At 40.0% G+C, this 14,627-nt stretch overlaps 1 protein-coding gene across 2 annotated transcripts in view; it reads left to right on the top strand.

The window, feature by feature from the left end:
* The window catches only part of RAPGEF6 (Rap guanine nucleotide exchange factor 6), a 118,382-nt gene that overhangs the window by 33,256 nt on the left and 70,499 nt on the right, over positions 1–14,627 (top strand). For both annotated transcript variants that reach the window (XM_080353038.1, XM_080353037.1), the window contains exons 5-6: positions 4,813–4,882; positions 10,167–10,310. In XM_080353038.1, coding sequence (XP_080209164.1) covers positions 4,813–4,882; positions 10,167–10,310 — 214 coding nt within the window. The remainder of the gene's footprint in view (positions 1–4,812; positions 4,883–10,166; positions 10,311–14,627) is intronic.

The raw sequence follows: 14,627 nt of genomic DNA, 5'->3' as shown, positions 1-14,627 counted from the left end.
TTTGTAGTTCCTAGAAAATATAGAAGGAAAGTGCCTGACATCTCGTCATTGAAAGCTTTGATGCGTGAAATATCTGAAAATACTGTTTCAGGATGTGGTAGAGTATTGTGAATTTGAAAATGCCTGCTAATTAATGTTCAAACAAATAATTCAGTCTTGGTCTCCATCTGTTTGTAGGCTGAAAGCTGTTCAGGACAGGCTGTGTTTTTACCTTTAAAGCATGTACTTTGAGTATTGAATAATGAGAAACCATCAGTAATTAATAACTTCAGCGTATTGCTCAAGTTAAATGTGATGGCTGTTCTTGAAATTTGTCAGTCTGGAAATTCCAGATGTATTTCAGCACCAAATAATCAGGTTGCTTAACAGCTGCATATTAAGCATTTTTAAACATGTGTTTAGAAAGTTGGAAGTGTTTGTATACATCCTATTTAAACAACTACTTTATTGTGTTCGAAATATGTTCATGTTGGAAGCTTTTCTAAGTAGTTTGCTTTGTAAAAGTAAGGTTTGTTATAACAGATCCAGTGCCTTAAAGAAGTTTTAATGCCTTGCAGTATTTTGGGGAGTGGGCATGAGTTTGAAAACTGAAGTATTCTTAAATGGTGGCAAATCCTGCAGTGGAAAAGGGACAGATGAACTGACAACCAGCTGATCCAGAGAACCGCGTTATTTGCAGTTCTGACCTTCCATTGATTGTTGTGATCGTATATGATACCATGCCAGTTTAACTTACGATCCTTTCTCACATGATGCAATTGCTGAAGTATTTTTAATTATGAATAGCAGTGAATCAGGAGGAAAACAAGCTTTTTGCAAATGAGGCATCCATCAATCAGGGATAAACAAAGCTGCCTTTGGTATGTGGACAACTTTCTTTTTCTCGTGACGGTGTTGCAAGCCACAGAATCACTGAGTGTTAGGGCTTGGAAGAGACCTCGAAAGATCATCTCATCCAGTCCCCACACCAGAGCAAAAGCCAGTGAGTGACTCTCTGAAAATTAGTGATACAGATGTAATAGATGAATATTAAGTGACAGGAGCATACAATAAAATTATAAATAAAAAAGTGCAATATAGTTTACAGTATTGACTTTTCTGGGCTTCCAAAAGTGGGAAGCTATGGAATAATGATGTTAAATTTAAGGCTTATCTGGATAGTTTGTTGGCACAGAAATGTTCCTTCTCCTTTGGAAGAATGCTCTGCACGAAAGCTTGCTCTTGTCTCTCCAAACAGGATTACGTCTCCTCCATTTCCAGAGCTTTGTTCAACTTAACCTTTTCCATTTCCAAACATTCCCTTATGTTTTGATACTGAAATCAGTTAATGTCTTGAGAGTTTTCATACCTTTGTAAGTACTGTACTGTTATTTTTTTTTTAATGTAAATATTTAGTAACTGGAACATGGCAGGTTTAATACATGACTAGGTGACTCCAGAACCTAATAATTATTTTCTTTTACTGTCACAATGCTTGTTATTAATTAATGCTTGAAATTATTTCTTTTTTAAAATAAGTGAGAAACTGTTGATTAGCTAAAATCTTTACAAAGACTTGAAGCATCACTTCCAAGCAGATGTGGGTGACTCCAGATGCTGCTGTTTGCTCCTCCCCAGGTCTCCTCTCTCTGTTTATTTCCCTTGGATGTGCGCACACTCCGCTTCTGGCTATTTATAATTTTTGCTAACGTATTTGCCTGAACTAGTTAAGACACTAATTTGGTGACAGTAAACCAATAAAACAAATATTTGGAATTTAATGTTGATTAAAGGTCTTTAGTTTTAAAATATATATATATATAATTATGGCAAACGTCATACATTAGCACCTTCTGTAAGTTAGACACACAGGTGTACGTCTTTGCTTATGTATTTGCTAATGATGTTTTCATCTTGCCTGTTACTAATGTTGGTGGATGTTACAACAGAAGAGTCTGTCCTGGTGAATCGTTTCAGGGCTGCGTTTCTGTTTATTCTAAACATTTCATTGTGTAATCTTACAAGACAATTAGGAATGAACATTATTTCGAAGCCTTGATTAAAACCGGCAGATTAATGAAATATACTGATATTGGAAAAACCTCTTAAATGATAGAGAAGCTACACATTTGTATTCTTGAGAAAAATATGGAATAAGACATTAAGAAAGTAAAAATCCATGTTTCTAAAACATGTTTGGTATATTAATTAAGAAGAATCTTTAGAATTGTTGTTTTTCAAATGTGATGGTAGTTATGGCTGGGGAAAAGACATATGACACCTCCTCATTTTGAGGGAGCTCTGTTGTGGTGTAATTGATGAAGCATCTCATGATGCGCACCAGGAAATAATTAAACCTGACCTACTGACTTGTAAATATGAGTAGCTTATTCTTTAGGATTAGAAGGGTGAGTTTTGTCATTGGAACATAATCCTTTTCTGAGCGTTCGGTTGTTGTAAAGTGCTTGATGGACCAGAAATGATAGTGCCAAGAGCTTGACCTTTGCTACACGCGGTGTTCTTTTCCTGGCAGTATTTACAGCCATTAGTTAATTAGCAAATGTTGCAACATAAGCAGAGGGGGAGCTTGACAGTAGCTGAATTTCATGGATGTGTTTATGTAAAACAAAACAAGAAGAAAAATAACCCTCCCTCAACCTCCAGTAGTTTGATAAATGGTTGTTATACAGTAAAAATACTGTGCTTGAGCAACCTTCAGCAGAAAATTGTAGCTTTTCCGAACTACCGGGGATACAGCAATAGCAGTAATCTCTTTGTGACAAACCCAATAATGATTATTTCTCTTTACAAAGCTGCAAAAACTGCATCTTCTAGTTGCACATAATTCTTTAGAAATTTTGGGGAAAAAATCTTGTCTTTATTTTTCTATTGTATCAAACAGAATTAGAACTGTTTAACTTTGTTTTGGTTTTGCGATTGCAGATGATACCCTGGCAAAGTTGGCTTTGCCTTGGTTTTTGGTTTGTGGTGAAATCGTAACATGGAATTTCAGTTCACCTTCAAGTTAGAGCTTACATTGAGCTTACTTGAAAAATGACCTTTCTGTGTTTTCTGAATTGAGGTAACTTTGTTGTAACGGTGGAAGTAGTTTGGCCATTCTTTTAGATACATTGCCAACACACAGACTGTCATGCCTGGATCACTTACTGCGTGGAAAACACATGAAAGGAGGTGTGGAAATTTTAGTGATGAGTTGCTCACTATAGGTGTGTGAAAATGCCAGTTTTCAGCATGAAACTTGAGCTTCCTTGGCCTGCTATAGCATGGGGTGACAAAATATCAGTTGTCATTTATGACTCCATGGCAACCATGGAATGTAAAGATTGTTTTTTTCCTTTTTTTAGTAGACCGTTAGCAAAATCAAAACTTGACAGTTTAAACCACTGTGCTGCTATAAACTGTAACACTTTATCCTAGCAGATTACACTGATAATTTCTTTGTTAGAATAATCTGAAGCTTCACTTGAGTAACTTCATGGTTCAGTTGCATAAGTTCCTTTTCCCAAAATGCATGTATCCAACAAAAGTTTATAAGCATGAGTCTCTTCTATGTTTTTTATATATAGCGGTCATGTTTCAGTGCATATTTGCTGTAGAGATGATGGTGTATGTAACTAGTATGTTTTGTGTGGCTGGAGTTTCAGATGTACCTTCCAAGCGTAAGGTTAGTGAAACAGACAGAGCTGACCCACTTGTCTTAGTCTCCTTCTAATTTACACATTAATCTCTGCGTTGAGTTAACCGATTCTGCAGTTATTTCACCTGCTGATCTGTGTCAGAAAGTCATTGCTGTTGACAGTGAGTTTGTAACACAGCAGCTACAGCTACCGGACTGCTAATCCAACCATGATGCCGTTAATCAAGTAGTTATTTTCTAATTAAGGATCTGTATGGGATCACTGTCGTCTGAGCTCAGTTGGTGGGATGGGTCAAGTGTACCTAACTTGGGCTAACAGGTCTGTAGTGAAGACAAAGTTACTTTGTAAAGCCAGAGATTTTTTTGATTGCAGGCGTTCCTACAGTCACAAATTACGTGATTAAAGAGGTTATCGGTCTGTAACATCACCAGCTGCTGCCTAGGTATCTCACTGAGCTCCTTCTTGCTGGTGGTTCCAGCACCCTCAGATCTGCTTGGGTGGAACCTTCTCCAGAGTTGATTTCCCTAAAGTCACCTCTGTCCTTAGATGTCCTGAAGATATCACCTTTTAGAGTCAGTCAGCTGAACCACTGTGCTTTTAGCCTCTTCTCCTATATTACACTGCCCATCATGCCCATGATGTGCTCCTTGTGGTGGTACAAGAATCAGTGTAAAGACAGAGGCCCCAAGTTAAGGCTTGGTTTTACAGAACTGTCCTCCCGTTTGCTGGGAGAATGAAGGAGTGACATGGAGTTGAGCGACCTGTCATTACAAATACCGCCTGCAAAGAAGTACTTTGGAGTTCTTGGAATTTATGTATATTTGTTTCTACAAAGCCTGTTTAATGCGTAATTAAAATTTACCAATGTTTTCTTGTCAACACTGCAATGCATTTTGAGTGGTTTTGAGTATCCGCAAGTAATAATGATTTTACAAAAGAATATTCTTTATATTAAGGCTTTACATAGCAGGGAACGATGAGAGGTGCTGAGTAAATAAAATATTATAATAATGGTGCTATCTGGGTAGAATTTTTCATCAATTTTTCTTTGTCCTCTTTTGTTTTTAAGGATATTGTAACATACACCATTGCCAATTATTTTTGTTACTGAAAAGGTAAAATAGGCTGTTCATCTCATTCTTTCTCATTTGCTTTTTTTCCCATCCCACTCTAGTTTTGGCAAACAGTCTGGAGGAAAACGAGGATGCGAATGTATCATATTGGAGCCTTCAGAAATGATTGTGGTAAGATAGACTTTTTTTCAAATGTATTTAAATCTATTGCTGATTTCAGCAAATTCTTTCTGTTTTATAGCAGAAAGCTTATTGTAAAGTATTCTATAAAATTGCATCAAAATTGCCTTGATTTCAATTATACCTATGGCTGCTATCGTACAGCAATAGCTATGTAAATTTAATCTAGATGGGTAAATGGTGATGATGATTAGGTCATTCTTTCTAAAATTATGCTTACTTGAGTTTCAAAAGCCTGCCATGATGGCTGAGTTGAGCGTTCCTGAGTCAGGCAATGATAGACTGCTATCTCAAATATTTTATGTACACCCCCACATTCCATTTCATTGCTTTTTACCAGCCATGCCAGCCATTCTGGATCTGGTAGGAAAGGCCTTCTTAGTCCTCACCTTTGCAGTTCCACAGAGCATGAAGGCTTTTAGGTAAGAGGAGAAGGAACATAAGAGTTTTCAGCTTAGTTGTCATTTTTCCATGGCCAGGTTTCCTTCTGCTTCTTCAGATACTGCTGAGTTCATATGTGCCAATAGATTGTAACTCAGTCCTTCCTGGGTTGGTATATGTGTACTGTCAGAAGCTGGAATATTAGGATTGCTTTTCTGTCATGCAGACCAGCATTGTACCTGAGTAGTGTGGCTGGGGACACTGGAAGATCTCTTTCAATTTAGATCTTATGGGATCTTGCTAATAGAGCTGGACTAAAAATTTTTGTTATTCTGAGAAGAAACATATCTATTAAGCAGGCTTAGATCTCTAAACTGCTATTTATTTAGCTCCCTCATATCTAGAGACAATAACACTAAATAAAACTAATATTTGAGGATGTCTCTTACTTATTGAGTCCGTAAATGTTCAGCTTCTATGAGAAGTGTGTTTCTCGCAATACACATCGCCAGCGATGTCCCGTACCGAGTACGTTTGGTGTCCTTTGTGCCGTTCTTTCTGTGCAGTGTCAGTCTGGTTCTGCTCATAGGCTTTGACAGCATCTTTGCTCTTTGCTGCAGCACGTTTTAAGCTACGGTCTGACGTGTCATAAGTGAGCGTAGGTAATGGTGCAAGAAGCCTTCGTCAGTCCTCTGGAGTGAAATAGTTCATTTGTGTATTCCCAGTTATCCTGTCTCTTCTCAAAGCTGGAGGTTTGGGAGGGAGATTTATGCCTTGAGGGGTGCCACAGGACTGCTTGGGTGACGACATGTGCAGCCATGTCATGCGTATGCCCCAGGCACTTGGGTTTGCTGCTTCAGAGTTTTGCCTGTTAACTGCTACTGTCAAGGATTTGACATGCGGAGTATGTTGGAGTCCACGGCCTGGGGTGAGCCAGGCCTGGGTGAGCTGGGCCAGACACCTCAACGCTCCTGAATGACAAATGTTCACTTACCCAATCATATATAGACCTCTCGAATCTGTAATCCTTCAGGTTGATGTAACAGAAGAAGAATTTGGGCTGTTTGGCTCAGTTTCACTAGCAAATGGGTTACGTAACTCATATTCATCCTTATTTGGCCTTATCACCATTAAAACAAAAAACAAACAACCCAGACCAAAACAACAAGAAGCTGCAAATCAAAGAGTAGCTTCCATGTAGCACGTACTACTGGAGAGAAAATGATCTTATTAAAATATTTTGTTAAGAAACCATAGAGTTTTGTGTATGTGCAGCTTGAGTAGCTAAAACTGTGAGTTTTTTTCAGAGGAGCACCCTGTCACAGCCTGCTCAGAAACCGCTTGTCCCTGCAGACAAATGCACAATCTGGACTATCATCCTCTGTGTTTTAAACCTCTTGAACTTTCTGGAATTGTAGTTAAATCCCACTGAGAATATAGAGAGTATAGAGATACCTGGAAGTACCTTAAATCCTTTTCTGGAACTTCACTATATTTTTTCTGTAGGGAAATCAGAAAATTGAAAGTACAAAATTGTTTCTTCATTATTTTTATGTTCACGTTTTACAGGTAAATGTAACTAAAGATACTGTTAACTGTCAGTTTTTTAGGTAGGACTTCAAATGGGTGAGAAAAAAGCATCAATGTGATGGTACGCACCTTGCTAATGTTCTGTGCGGACACAAGGTGTACTCGAGTTTCATTTCCATGATTAATTCTTATTCATTTATATTTTATTTTCTCTTTTAATTTGCAACATACTAATAAGATTTGATACATAAGGAATTTTTATCTTCAAGCAAAAGAATTAGCTACTTCAGTGTATTTGAAGAACACCATCATTCTCTACTGCTGTTTTGTTTAGTTGTGGGTTTTGCCCTCCCCCCCATCCTTTCTTGTTAGAATGTAAATCAGTTCTGTAGTGGAAATCCTCTGGGAACTGACCCATTTTAAAGGCCATAAAATGTGGTCAACTTAAGTTAATGAGGATAACAGATAGCGTGTGAATGAACATTGTAGCTCATATTTTTGGAGCCTGAGCAATCTATTGAATTAATAATAGGCCCATTTATCATTTAAGAAAATGGCCCAGAATCGCAGCATATCTCAGTGTTCTGAAGTGTCCTTTCTGTTGTTCCTTGGCGCTTTTGTTTTCTTCTTCAGATCTTAAGCGTAAGACAGCGTGATATTTGGAGCTGGAAAATACTCCGTTGCTGGCCTGGGCTGCATGGTGAATTTGGGGACAGTCTTACAGACCTCCTCGATTTTTACGTGGCAGCCAGTGCTGTGGGTGAAGCTGGCTGTATGGAAACATTATTGGTCAGAAACTAGTCAGTTAGTATGCTATTCCAGACTTCTTGTTACATATTGAAAATCAAATAATAATAAAAGTCTGCGGGGCAGCAATCTCCATCTGAGCTGGCGGCCTGGTCCTCCCTCTGCTCCCACGCCGGGGCACAGCCCACAGCACCCACAGAGATGCTGAATTGCTCCCTACGAGTGTTTGTCCCGTTCAGGGGGATGTGAGGAGGTTGGATTTGCTCTCTGCCAACAGAAACTTTTGGCTTTAAGCAGGTCAAAGCAGGGCCGAGTCATGAGCAGTGCCAGGGAGCCCTTACCTGCTGATGTGCAGCGTATCAAAACCCATTTGTATATGTTATTGTAGATCAGAAATCAGAAGCACAAACAATGTTGTCTGCACTCAAAATCCTGATGGTGCTGGTGGCACTGAACTGGAAGCTGTGTGATATGAAGCTCTTTCCTTGCTTTCTGATTTTTATTTTTCTTTAATTTGTTTTTGGTTACCACCACTGCTGTGACCAAAGGAAGCAGCTGGTCTCAGTTTCAGATTCCACTAGCAGTTGGTTGTTTTGCCTTTGTGCTAACAAATAATGCATTTATGCTCACTTCTTATTTTTCTTCCACAATTCTAACTGAAAACTAACTTCATCTTTCACTGAGTGTTTCTTTTACTTCAGTCTTAAAAATACCTTTTCATTTTGGGACTTCTTAATAATACGGGTTCGCAGTATTGGAAGAGTTGTTGTCTGGCCACTTCAGCGAGTCCTCGCCGTCCAGTTTATTCAATTATATTGGAGAAGCTCAGCACTTGTTTTAGTTTCTGTGATCCTGTAGGACTGAACACAGAGAAAAAAGGAAATAATGCATTTATTGAAGGGGCTCACAGAGTGTGGCACACACAAAAATTATAAATGAAATCCACATGATGTTGGTTGTTTAATAGAGTAACTGTACAAAACCAAACTTTCTTAATTCTGGAAGCCTTCTGTATAATTTGGGAGCAACATTATTGCTAACTAAAAATCCATATTTTATGCTAGGTGAAGAAGGGCTTCTCTATCCAGTGTCTTGCTACTTTTAAAATTATACTAAGTTGTCTATTTAAAAGGATTTTTTTGTTTTATTTTTTGTTTACCTGTATGCCTTGTGTGTGTGTGTGTGTGTGTGTATATATATATATATTTTGGTTTTTTTTCCGTACATCCTTATACTAGCAGCAGTGCTGCTGTAAGCATGATGGATATCTTTCCTCATTGTCCTGTGCCTTGCAAACAGGTAGTAAAATTCTAGTGAAAAGTGTGGTTGTCCCTTTCTAGGGGAACTCTGCTTTTCTTGCTTTTTTGACAACACTGTGGTATCGGGGTCACCTTTTTTAACGATATCTTTAACCTATATTGTTGATTCATATTTTTCTCTATCGAATTAAAAAGAGCCCACAAGGCAAGCCCAGCTGCTTGCACCTTCCTGTGACCTCAGACAGGCTTAGCTGTTTGGAAAAAGTGATGTGGAAAGTAGATGTGATCTTGCTTTTGTGATGGTTTAGGTATTTTTGTTACTTTATTGTTCCTGTCTGTTCATTCCTTTATACCTTTTGAATTTTAATTTTGAGATAATTTACCCAAGTATATGATGTAAAGGCTGCATAAGACCGCATTGAGGTTCTTCTCCTGTTCCAGTAGTAAAGTCTTATGTTCAGGATTTTCAAGTGAAATTTAAAAACAAAAATTTAAAAAAATAAATCACTGAGGACAGTATAAACTCCTATATAGTAAATGTATAGTAGAGGAGCTTCTTGCCCAGCTGCTGCCTGTGTTTGTGCACGTCTGTTCTGCTTCCTGCTAGGAGATATTTTTCCAAAACATCAGAAGGAAATGGGAAAGGATGAGGCTGCTTTTTATAGAAAAAAAAGGAATTGGAACTAGCAAGATCAAAAGCTTTCATGTTGGCTTTTACTAACATGATAGATTTACCTATTTTTTAATGTTTAGTCACAAATAATAGTTAACATCAAGATGTGACTCAGATTGCAGTTATTTCTTCTTAATCTTCTGGAATTGATTAGAAGTCGGTATGACATAGTTGAAGTAGCTATTTATAAAACCTGGAGTATTTAAAGTTGTTCAGCTGTGACTGGTACTGGAAACAAGTTACACTTTTAAAAATTACACCAATAAAAATAGGATATAATGCAATACCTTTGGCAGACTCTGAGTACTCAAAGAAATGGTAACTTCTGTGTTGAAGATACAGTTGAAATGAGCTGTGTCTGTAACTTGTGTTGTGTGGTATGTGTGGGTGTAAGAGCGTTTTCTACTGGTGAGTGACATTGTTTAGAGGATACGTGTGCCTTTTTTACTTTTTTTTAAAAAACTGTTTCCTGGAAGGAAACTGTGGCCTCCGGCTCATTGTAATAACGTAGTTCTGAGACATGCAGCACTGGTTCTCTGAAACGCCCGCAGTCGTTTTCTCGAGAAAAATTTAACTGCTCTGAACTTATGTTTGTTCCTTCCTCATGAGCTTCATACGGCTCCATCGGCTTTCGGTGCTATGGAAGAACTGGATGTTTAACCAGGAGCCTGAACATGTGTTTCAGGTGGAGAACTCCAAGGACAATGAGGAAAACATCTTGCAAAGAGAAGTCCCAATCAGGCAGTCCCGTCGGAGGTTTCGGAAGATCAACCAGAGGGGCGAGCGTCAAACCATCACCGACAACGTGGATTCCAGCAGCTACTTGTCGGTGAGTCTGCTCTGCCTTGGCCCATCTCCTTGGCATCGTGCCATCTGCATGGCTGGCTGGCCTTCCTTTTATTGAGAAAAGCTGGTGAGATGAAATGAGCCATGTTTGTCACTTTTGCGAACGGTTCTTGTTGGGGAGCAGTAGAGTGCTTTGGGTTTGAACACGATAGGTGGAAGTGAAGGTTCAGGTTAAAAAAGAGGTGTTTTGGCTTTGGGGTTTTCAGTTGAACGCTATAAATAAATGTTATAATGTTTGCTGGATGGAGAAGTGGTTATTCTTGTTTTTTGTTGGTTTTACCTGGAGTTCTTTTGGCAAGGTCTTGGAATTGGTGATTCCGTTTTTTTTTTCCTTAATAAATTTGAACTATGGTTTGGAATTTAGTCAATCGTGAATGCCGTTCAATACAACATTAAGAGTATCGTTGTACTTGGTTATGTTTACTTGCTTAAAAATAGCATAGTGGTAGTTCAAGCATCAAAAAGAGTAACAGCAGCTCATTTGCTAGTCTTAAATAACATCACAGACTGTATAATCTGCGCTGTGTGAAAGCATGGACGGCTGTGGTTTCAAGGCCACAATGCTTTTATATGGAGGTTAATGTTCGACATTATTTTTCACATACAGACTTCCTGTTTGGTAGCAGGGTATACCTGTGATCCAGACAGATTATTTCATAGCAAATAATTGTTCTGGATATTTTGATTTGCTTTGAAAATCAAAGGTTAAAAAACAGTACTAATGCTGAAGTACACAGTCCTTGAGTAGTCTTCAAGCACAGGAAAAAACAAATTCAATTTCTCCCCTTTTTTGCCAATCTTGCTTTTCACCTCCTCGAAAGGAACAAAGCCTCTTTCAGTTGATGCACTTCAGAATATCTGATGTGTGCAGTCTCGTAAGCAGCAAAGCTCTCGTTGCTGTGACAGGAAGAATATGCTGCTTGAAGTTTAAGGTCCTCTACCATCTCATTTCAAGAAGTGTCACGTGTTGAACTTTGTCATTAGTAAGTAACCTGAATCAGTTATTGATGAAATGAGATGTTGGACCCTCATGCTCTGGGCAGTTGTGTATAAGATTTTATTAGGAATTAAATTCCAATCTGTGGATGACAAAATGTGTCTCTTTCTCTTTGGTATTTGTGGCAATGAATAAGCTCGCAGGAAATAATTTTCAGATTTGTCGCTAAGAGGAAGAGAATCCCAGGAGCAGCCAACGCTGGTGGTACCTGTGCCGTGTGCCTGGAGTGACTCGGCATCTCTGGTCTAAGAAAGACCAAGTTATCTATCTTCCTGAACGATTTCAGAGTTTGTAGGTTATCGATGTAAGGAGTCAGAGTGCTACACTCAGGGTTGTGATTAGTCAACAGATGATGTCCTCGTCAGGACTTCGTGTTGATTTATTTCTTTATGTTACCAACTGCATGGAGCACATGCGTGTGTCTGCACGTATAGTTACATGTTGCAAATCTAGTGGCTTCTTTAGCATTTGATGGGAAACGGTATAAACTTCATAAATCAACAGCATATTCCTAAATCTGCTTTTTATGTCTGTTAACTAGGAATATATAAATAGAGGCCTGTTAATGCTGTTAGATGTTGTCCTGGATGAACAAGTGCTAAGTGGTAGGGAGTGAACAACCACCTCTCTGATAGCATATTTGCAAGCTGTTGAGTTTTCAGCAGCCTGAACCAAAATACCAATCCTTGCTTTGTAGACTGTGAGCTACTAATTGGACAGTGTCGTACAGTACTTGGTGTAGGGAAAAGTAATTTGTAACTCAACAGATGACTAAGAAATTGAAACATGATAACAAGCTGCCTGTTTGACAATAAAAATTGGATGCCTATATTTTCCATATTCCGTTATAATCCAATAAAATAAAGAATTTTTCTGAGGGATGGTTTGTTCTGTGCCTAGGTTTAACTCTAACTTATATGAGTCTGCTCATACATGGCGGGTCTTGAAAAACAGGCTTTATAATGTGACCCTTCATCTCAGCTCATGTGAGAATGGGCAGGATAAGGAGGGGAGGCTTTTTGAATGAAACTCTTATTAAGAGAAGAACTTGCAGTTATGTTTTCTGCCAGAGTGGGAAAAGTGTACAGACTGGGCGGCAGGTTTCCTCTCTGGCATGACGTGATGAATGAAGGCAGTGTTGGATTTTGCCCTCCAGCCTGGTGCTCAGTGCCCTTTGGCAGACGTGCGTTTTGGACCTTTGGGACCCTTGTTTCTAGGGGTTGGGGCTCTGCGGGGACTCCCTGCTGGGATGTTGGAGGACTCAATGTGACTCTGTTGAAGTTTTTAAATGCCTCATCTCTCAGACATGGGTAGTTTTCTGCTTTCTAAAGAAAACTTAAATGCTATAGGTGTTGAAATTTGGTGTTGCTTTCTCCCAGCTCAGAGTTTTTCCTTTCGTGATTAAACCGAAGATTCCTTGTGTTTGCTTTTAAGGGGGATTATCTATGCAATGCCCATCAACTCCTTAAAATGTAAATCTCTGCGCATTAAATATACTGTGATTAGTGTTTACAGTTTATTTAGTGTATTTTATGGAACACTGCTGAGCAGCTCGGTAGCACTCGTCATCTGAGGAGCTGATCCATCTGCCCTGGGGTTCAAGGCCAGACGCGGCTGAGGGGCTCGAGGGGCTGAGGGGCGGGGCCAGCGGCCTGCGGCGCGCGGGGGAGAGGGAGCGAGCCGCTATTGGTCGGACTGCCGCGCGGGGGCGTCCGGTCGCCATGGTGACGGACGCGGTTGCCGCTGAGCCGCCGGTGCGAGCGGTCGGGCCTCGGCTGCGGCGGAGCTGCCGGTGTGACAGCGGGAGTGCGGCGCTGGCGGAGCCAGCGGGCGTGGACACACATATGCCTTGCGGGACCAGCTGCGGGCCCTTGCGGAGATGGGTATGCGCAAGGCCGGGCCTGTTGGGGACATGAGCCCTGGGGGTCACACCACAGAGTGCTGAGAGAACGGCTGCCCTAGGACTACTCCCAAGTAACCAGCTATAGGAGAGAGGAGATGGCCTCCCGTTGTGCCAGGGGAGGTTTAGATTGGATATTAGGAAAATTTCTTCCCGGAAAGGGTTTTCGGGCACTGAACAGGCTGCCCAGGGCAGTGGTGGAGTCACCATCCCTGGAGGGGTTAAACAGACACAGAGATGAGGTTCTGAGGGGCATGGGTTAGTGCCAGGGATGAGTTAATGGTTGGACTTGATGATCTTAAAGGTCTCTTTCAACCAAAATGATTCTAGAATTAAGGTTAATCTTTGCTTTTGTAAAAAAATTACCGATTAGGTTGTAACATGAGCTTGCATCTGTTTCTCACGTGGACCTCCCTGTTATTGCTGGAACTCATTCTGCAGAAAACCCTGTGAATGGCCATCAGATAAAGATTTCTATGCAGGTACTTTAAGTAATATTCGAAATGATTGTTACCATCTTTGAGACTCTTCCTTTCTCTTATGCCTTTTACTTGGCAAAAGAGCCCTAGTACTGAATTTAACGGTAAATCTTCAAGATAGTTGATACTCAAATTAATGTGGGTATCTTCATTTCCTCCCACACACACACACACTTTGAATGAACTAATGTGGATTGTTTTATTGGCTTCTTTGGTGGAGGAGTTATCATTTAGGCTCCTTTACAACATATTTGTGGTTCATAGAGCAATACTGTTTCACAAGAGCACTGGTCTTCTGCAGAATAAGTATTTAAATTTGGGATCTGGTGTGGTTTTTTTACCCTCTTCCAGTAAAATACAGCGAACATATGTGTTCTTTCTTCTCACTCAAACTGAAAAGGATTATATTTCTGTTTTTACCTTCAAAGCACATAATAACACGGATTTGTTCTCACAATACGTATGCAAAAAGATGTGTTAAACTCACTATTGTTTGGTGGGTGAACAGCCTGAGGTCTGGCTCTGCTTGCAGTTCTGTCCAGGTTCTGCTGGTGCTGGGCTTTTCACTTCTACAGCATCGCTAGACAGCAAGGTTGGGGAGATAAATGTGTTTTTGGCAAAACACTACTCAAATGGTGGTTTTTAGGGTGCGGCTGGATCACGATGGCAGCCCCAGTGCACATGGTTGCACGTGGCTGGCCCTACCTGAGGCAGGTCTGGGCATCCATAATGACATGGGGCCTCTTTATTTCAGGGCATTTCTGGGCTCTGTTGCCTTTTCATTTTTGTCACTTAACTCTCTGTATTTTCATGTCACCTCCGCAGTGTCATCCTGACTGGGTGGGGAAGAGCAAGGCTGGAGTCATTTGGAGAAAGCTCTTGCTCACACTTAATGGATTGGAAAGAAATGTGCCATTGGTATTA

The sequence above is a fragment of the Nesoenas mayeri genome (assembly GCF_963082525.1).
Source record: "Nesoenas mayeri genome assembly, chromosome: 14".
Classification (NCBI taxonomy): domain Eukaryota; kingdom Metazoa; phylum Chordata; class Aves; order Columbiformes; family Columbidae; genus Nesoenas; species Nesoenas mayeri.
The sequence above is the reverse complement of the archived record's forward strand: the minus strand, read 5'-3'. Positions and strand labels throughout refer to the sequence as shown.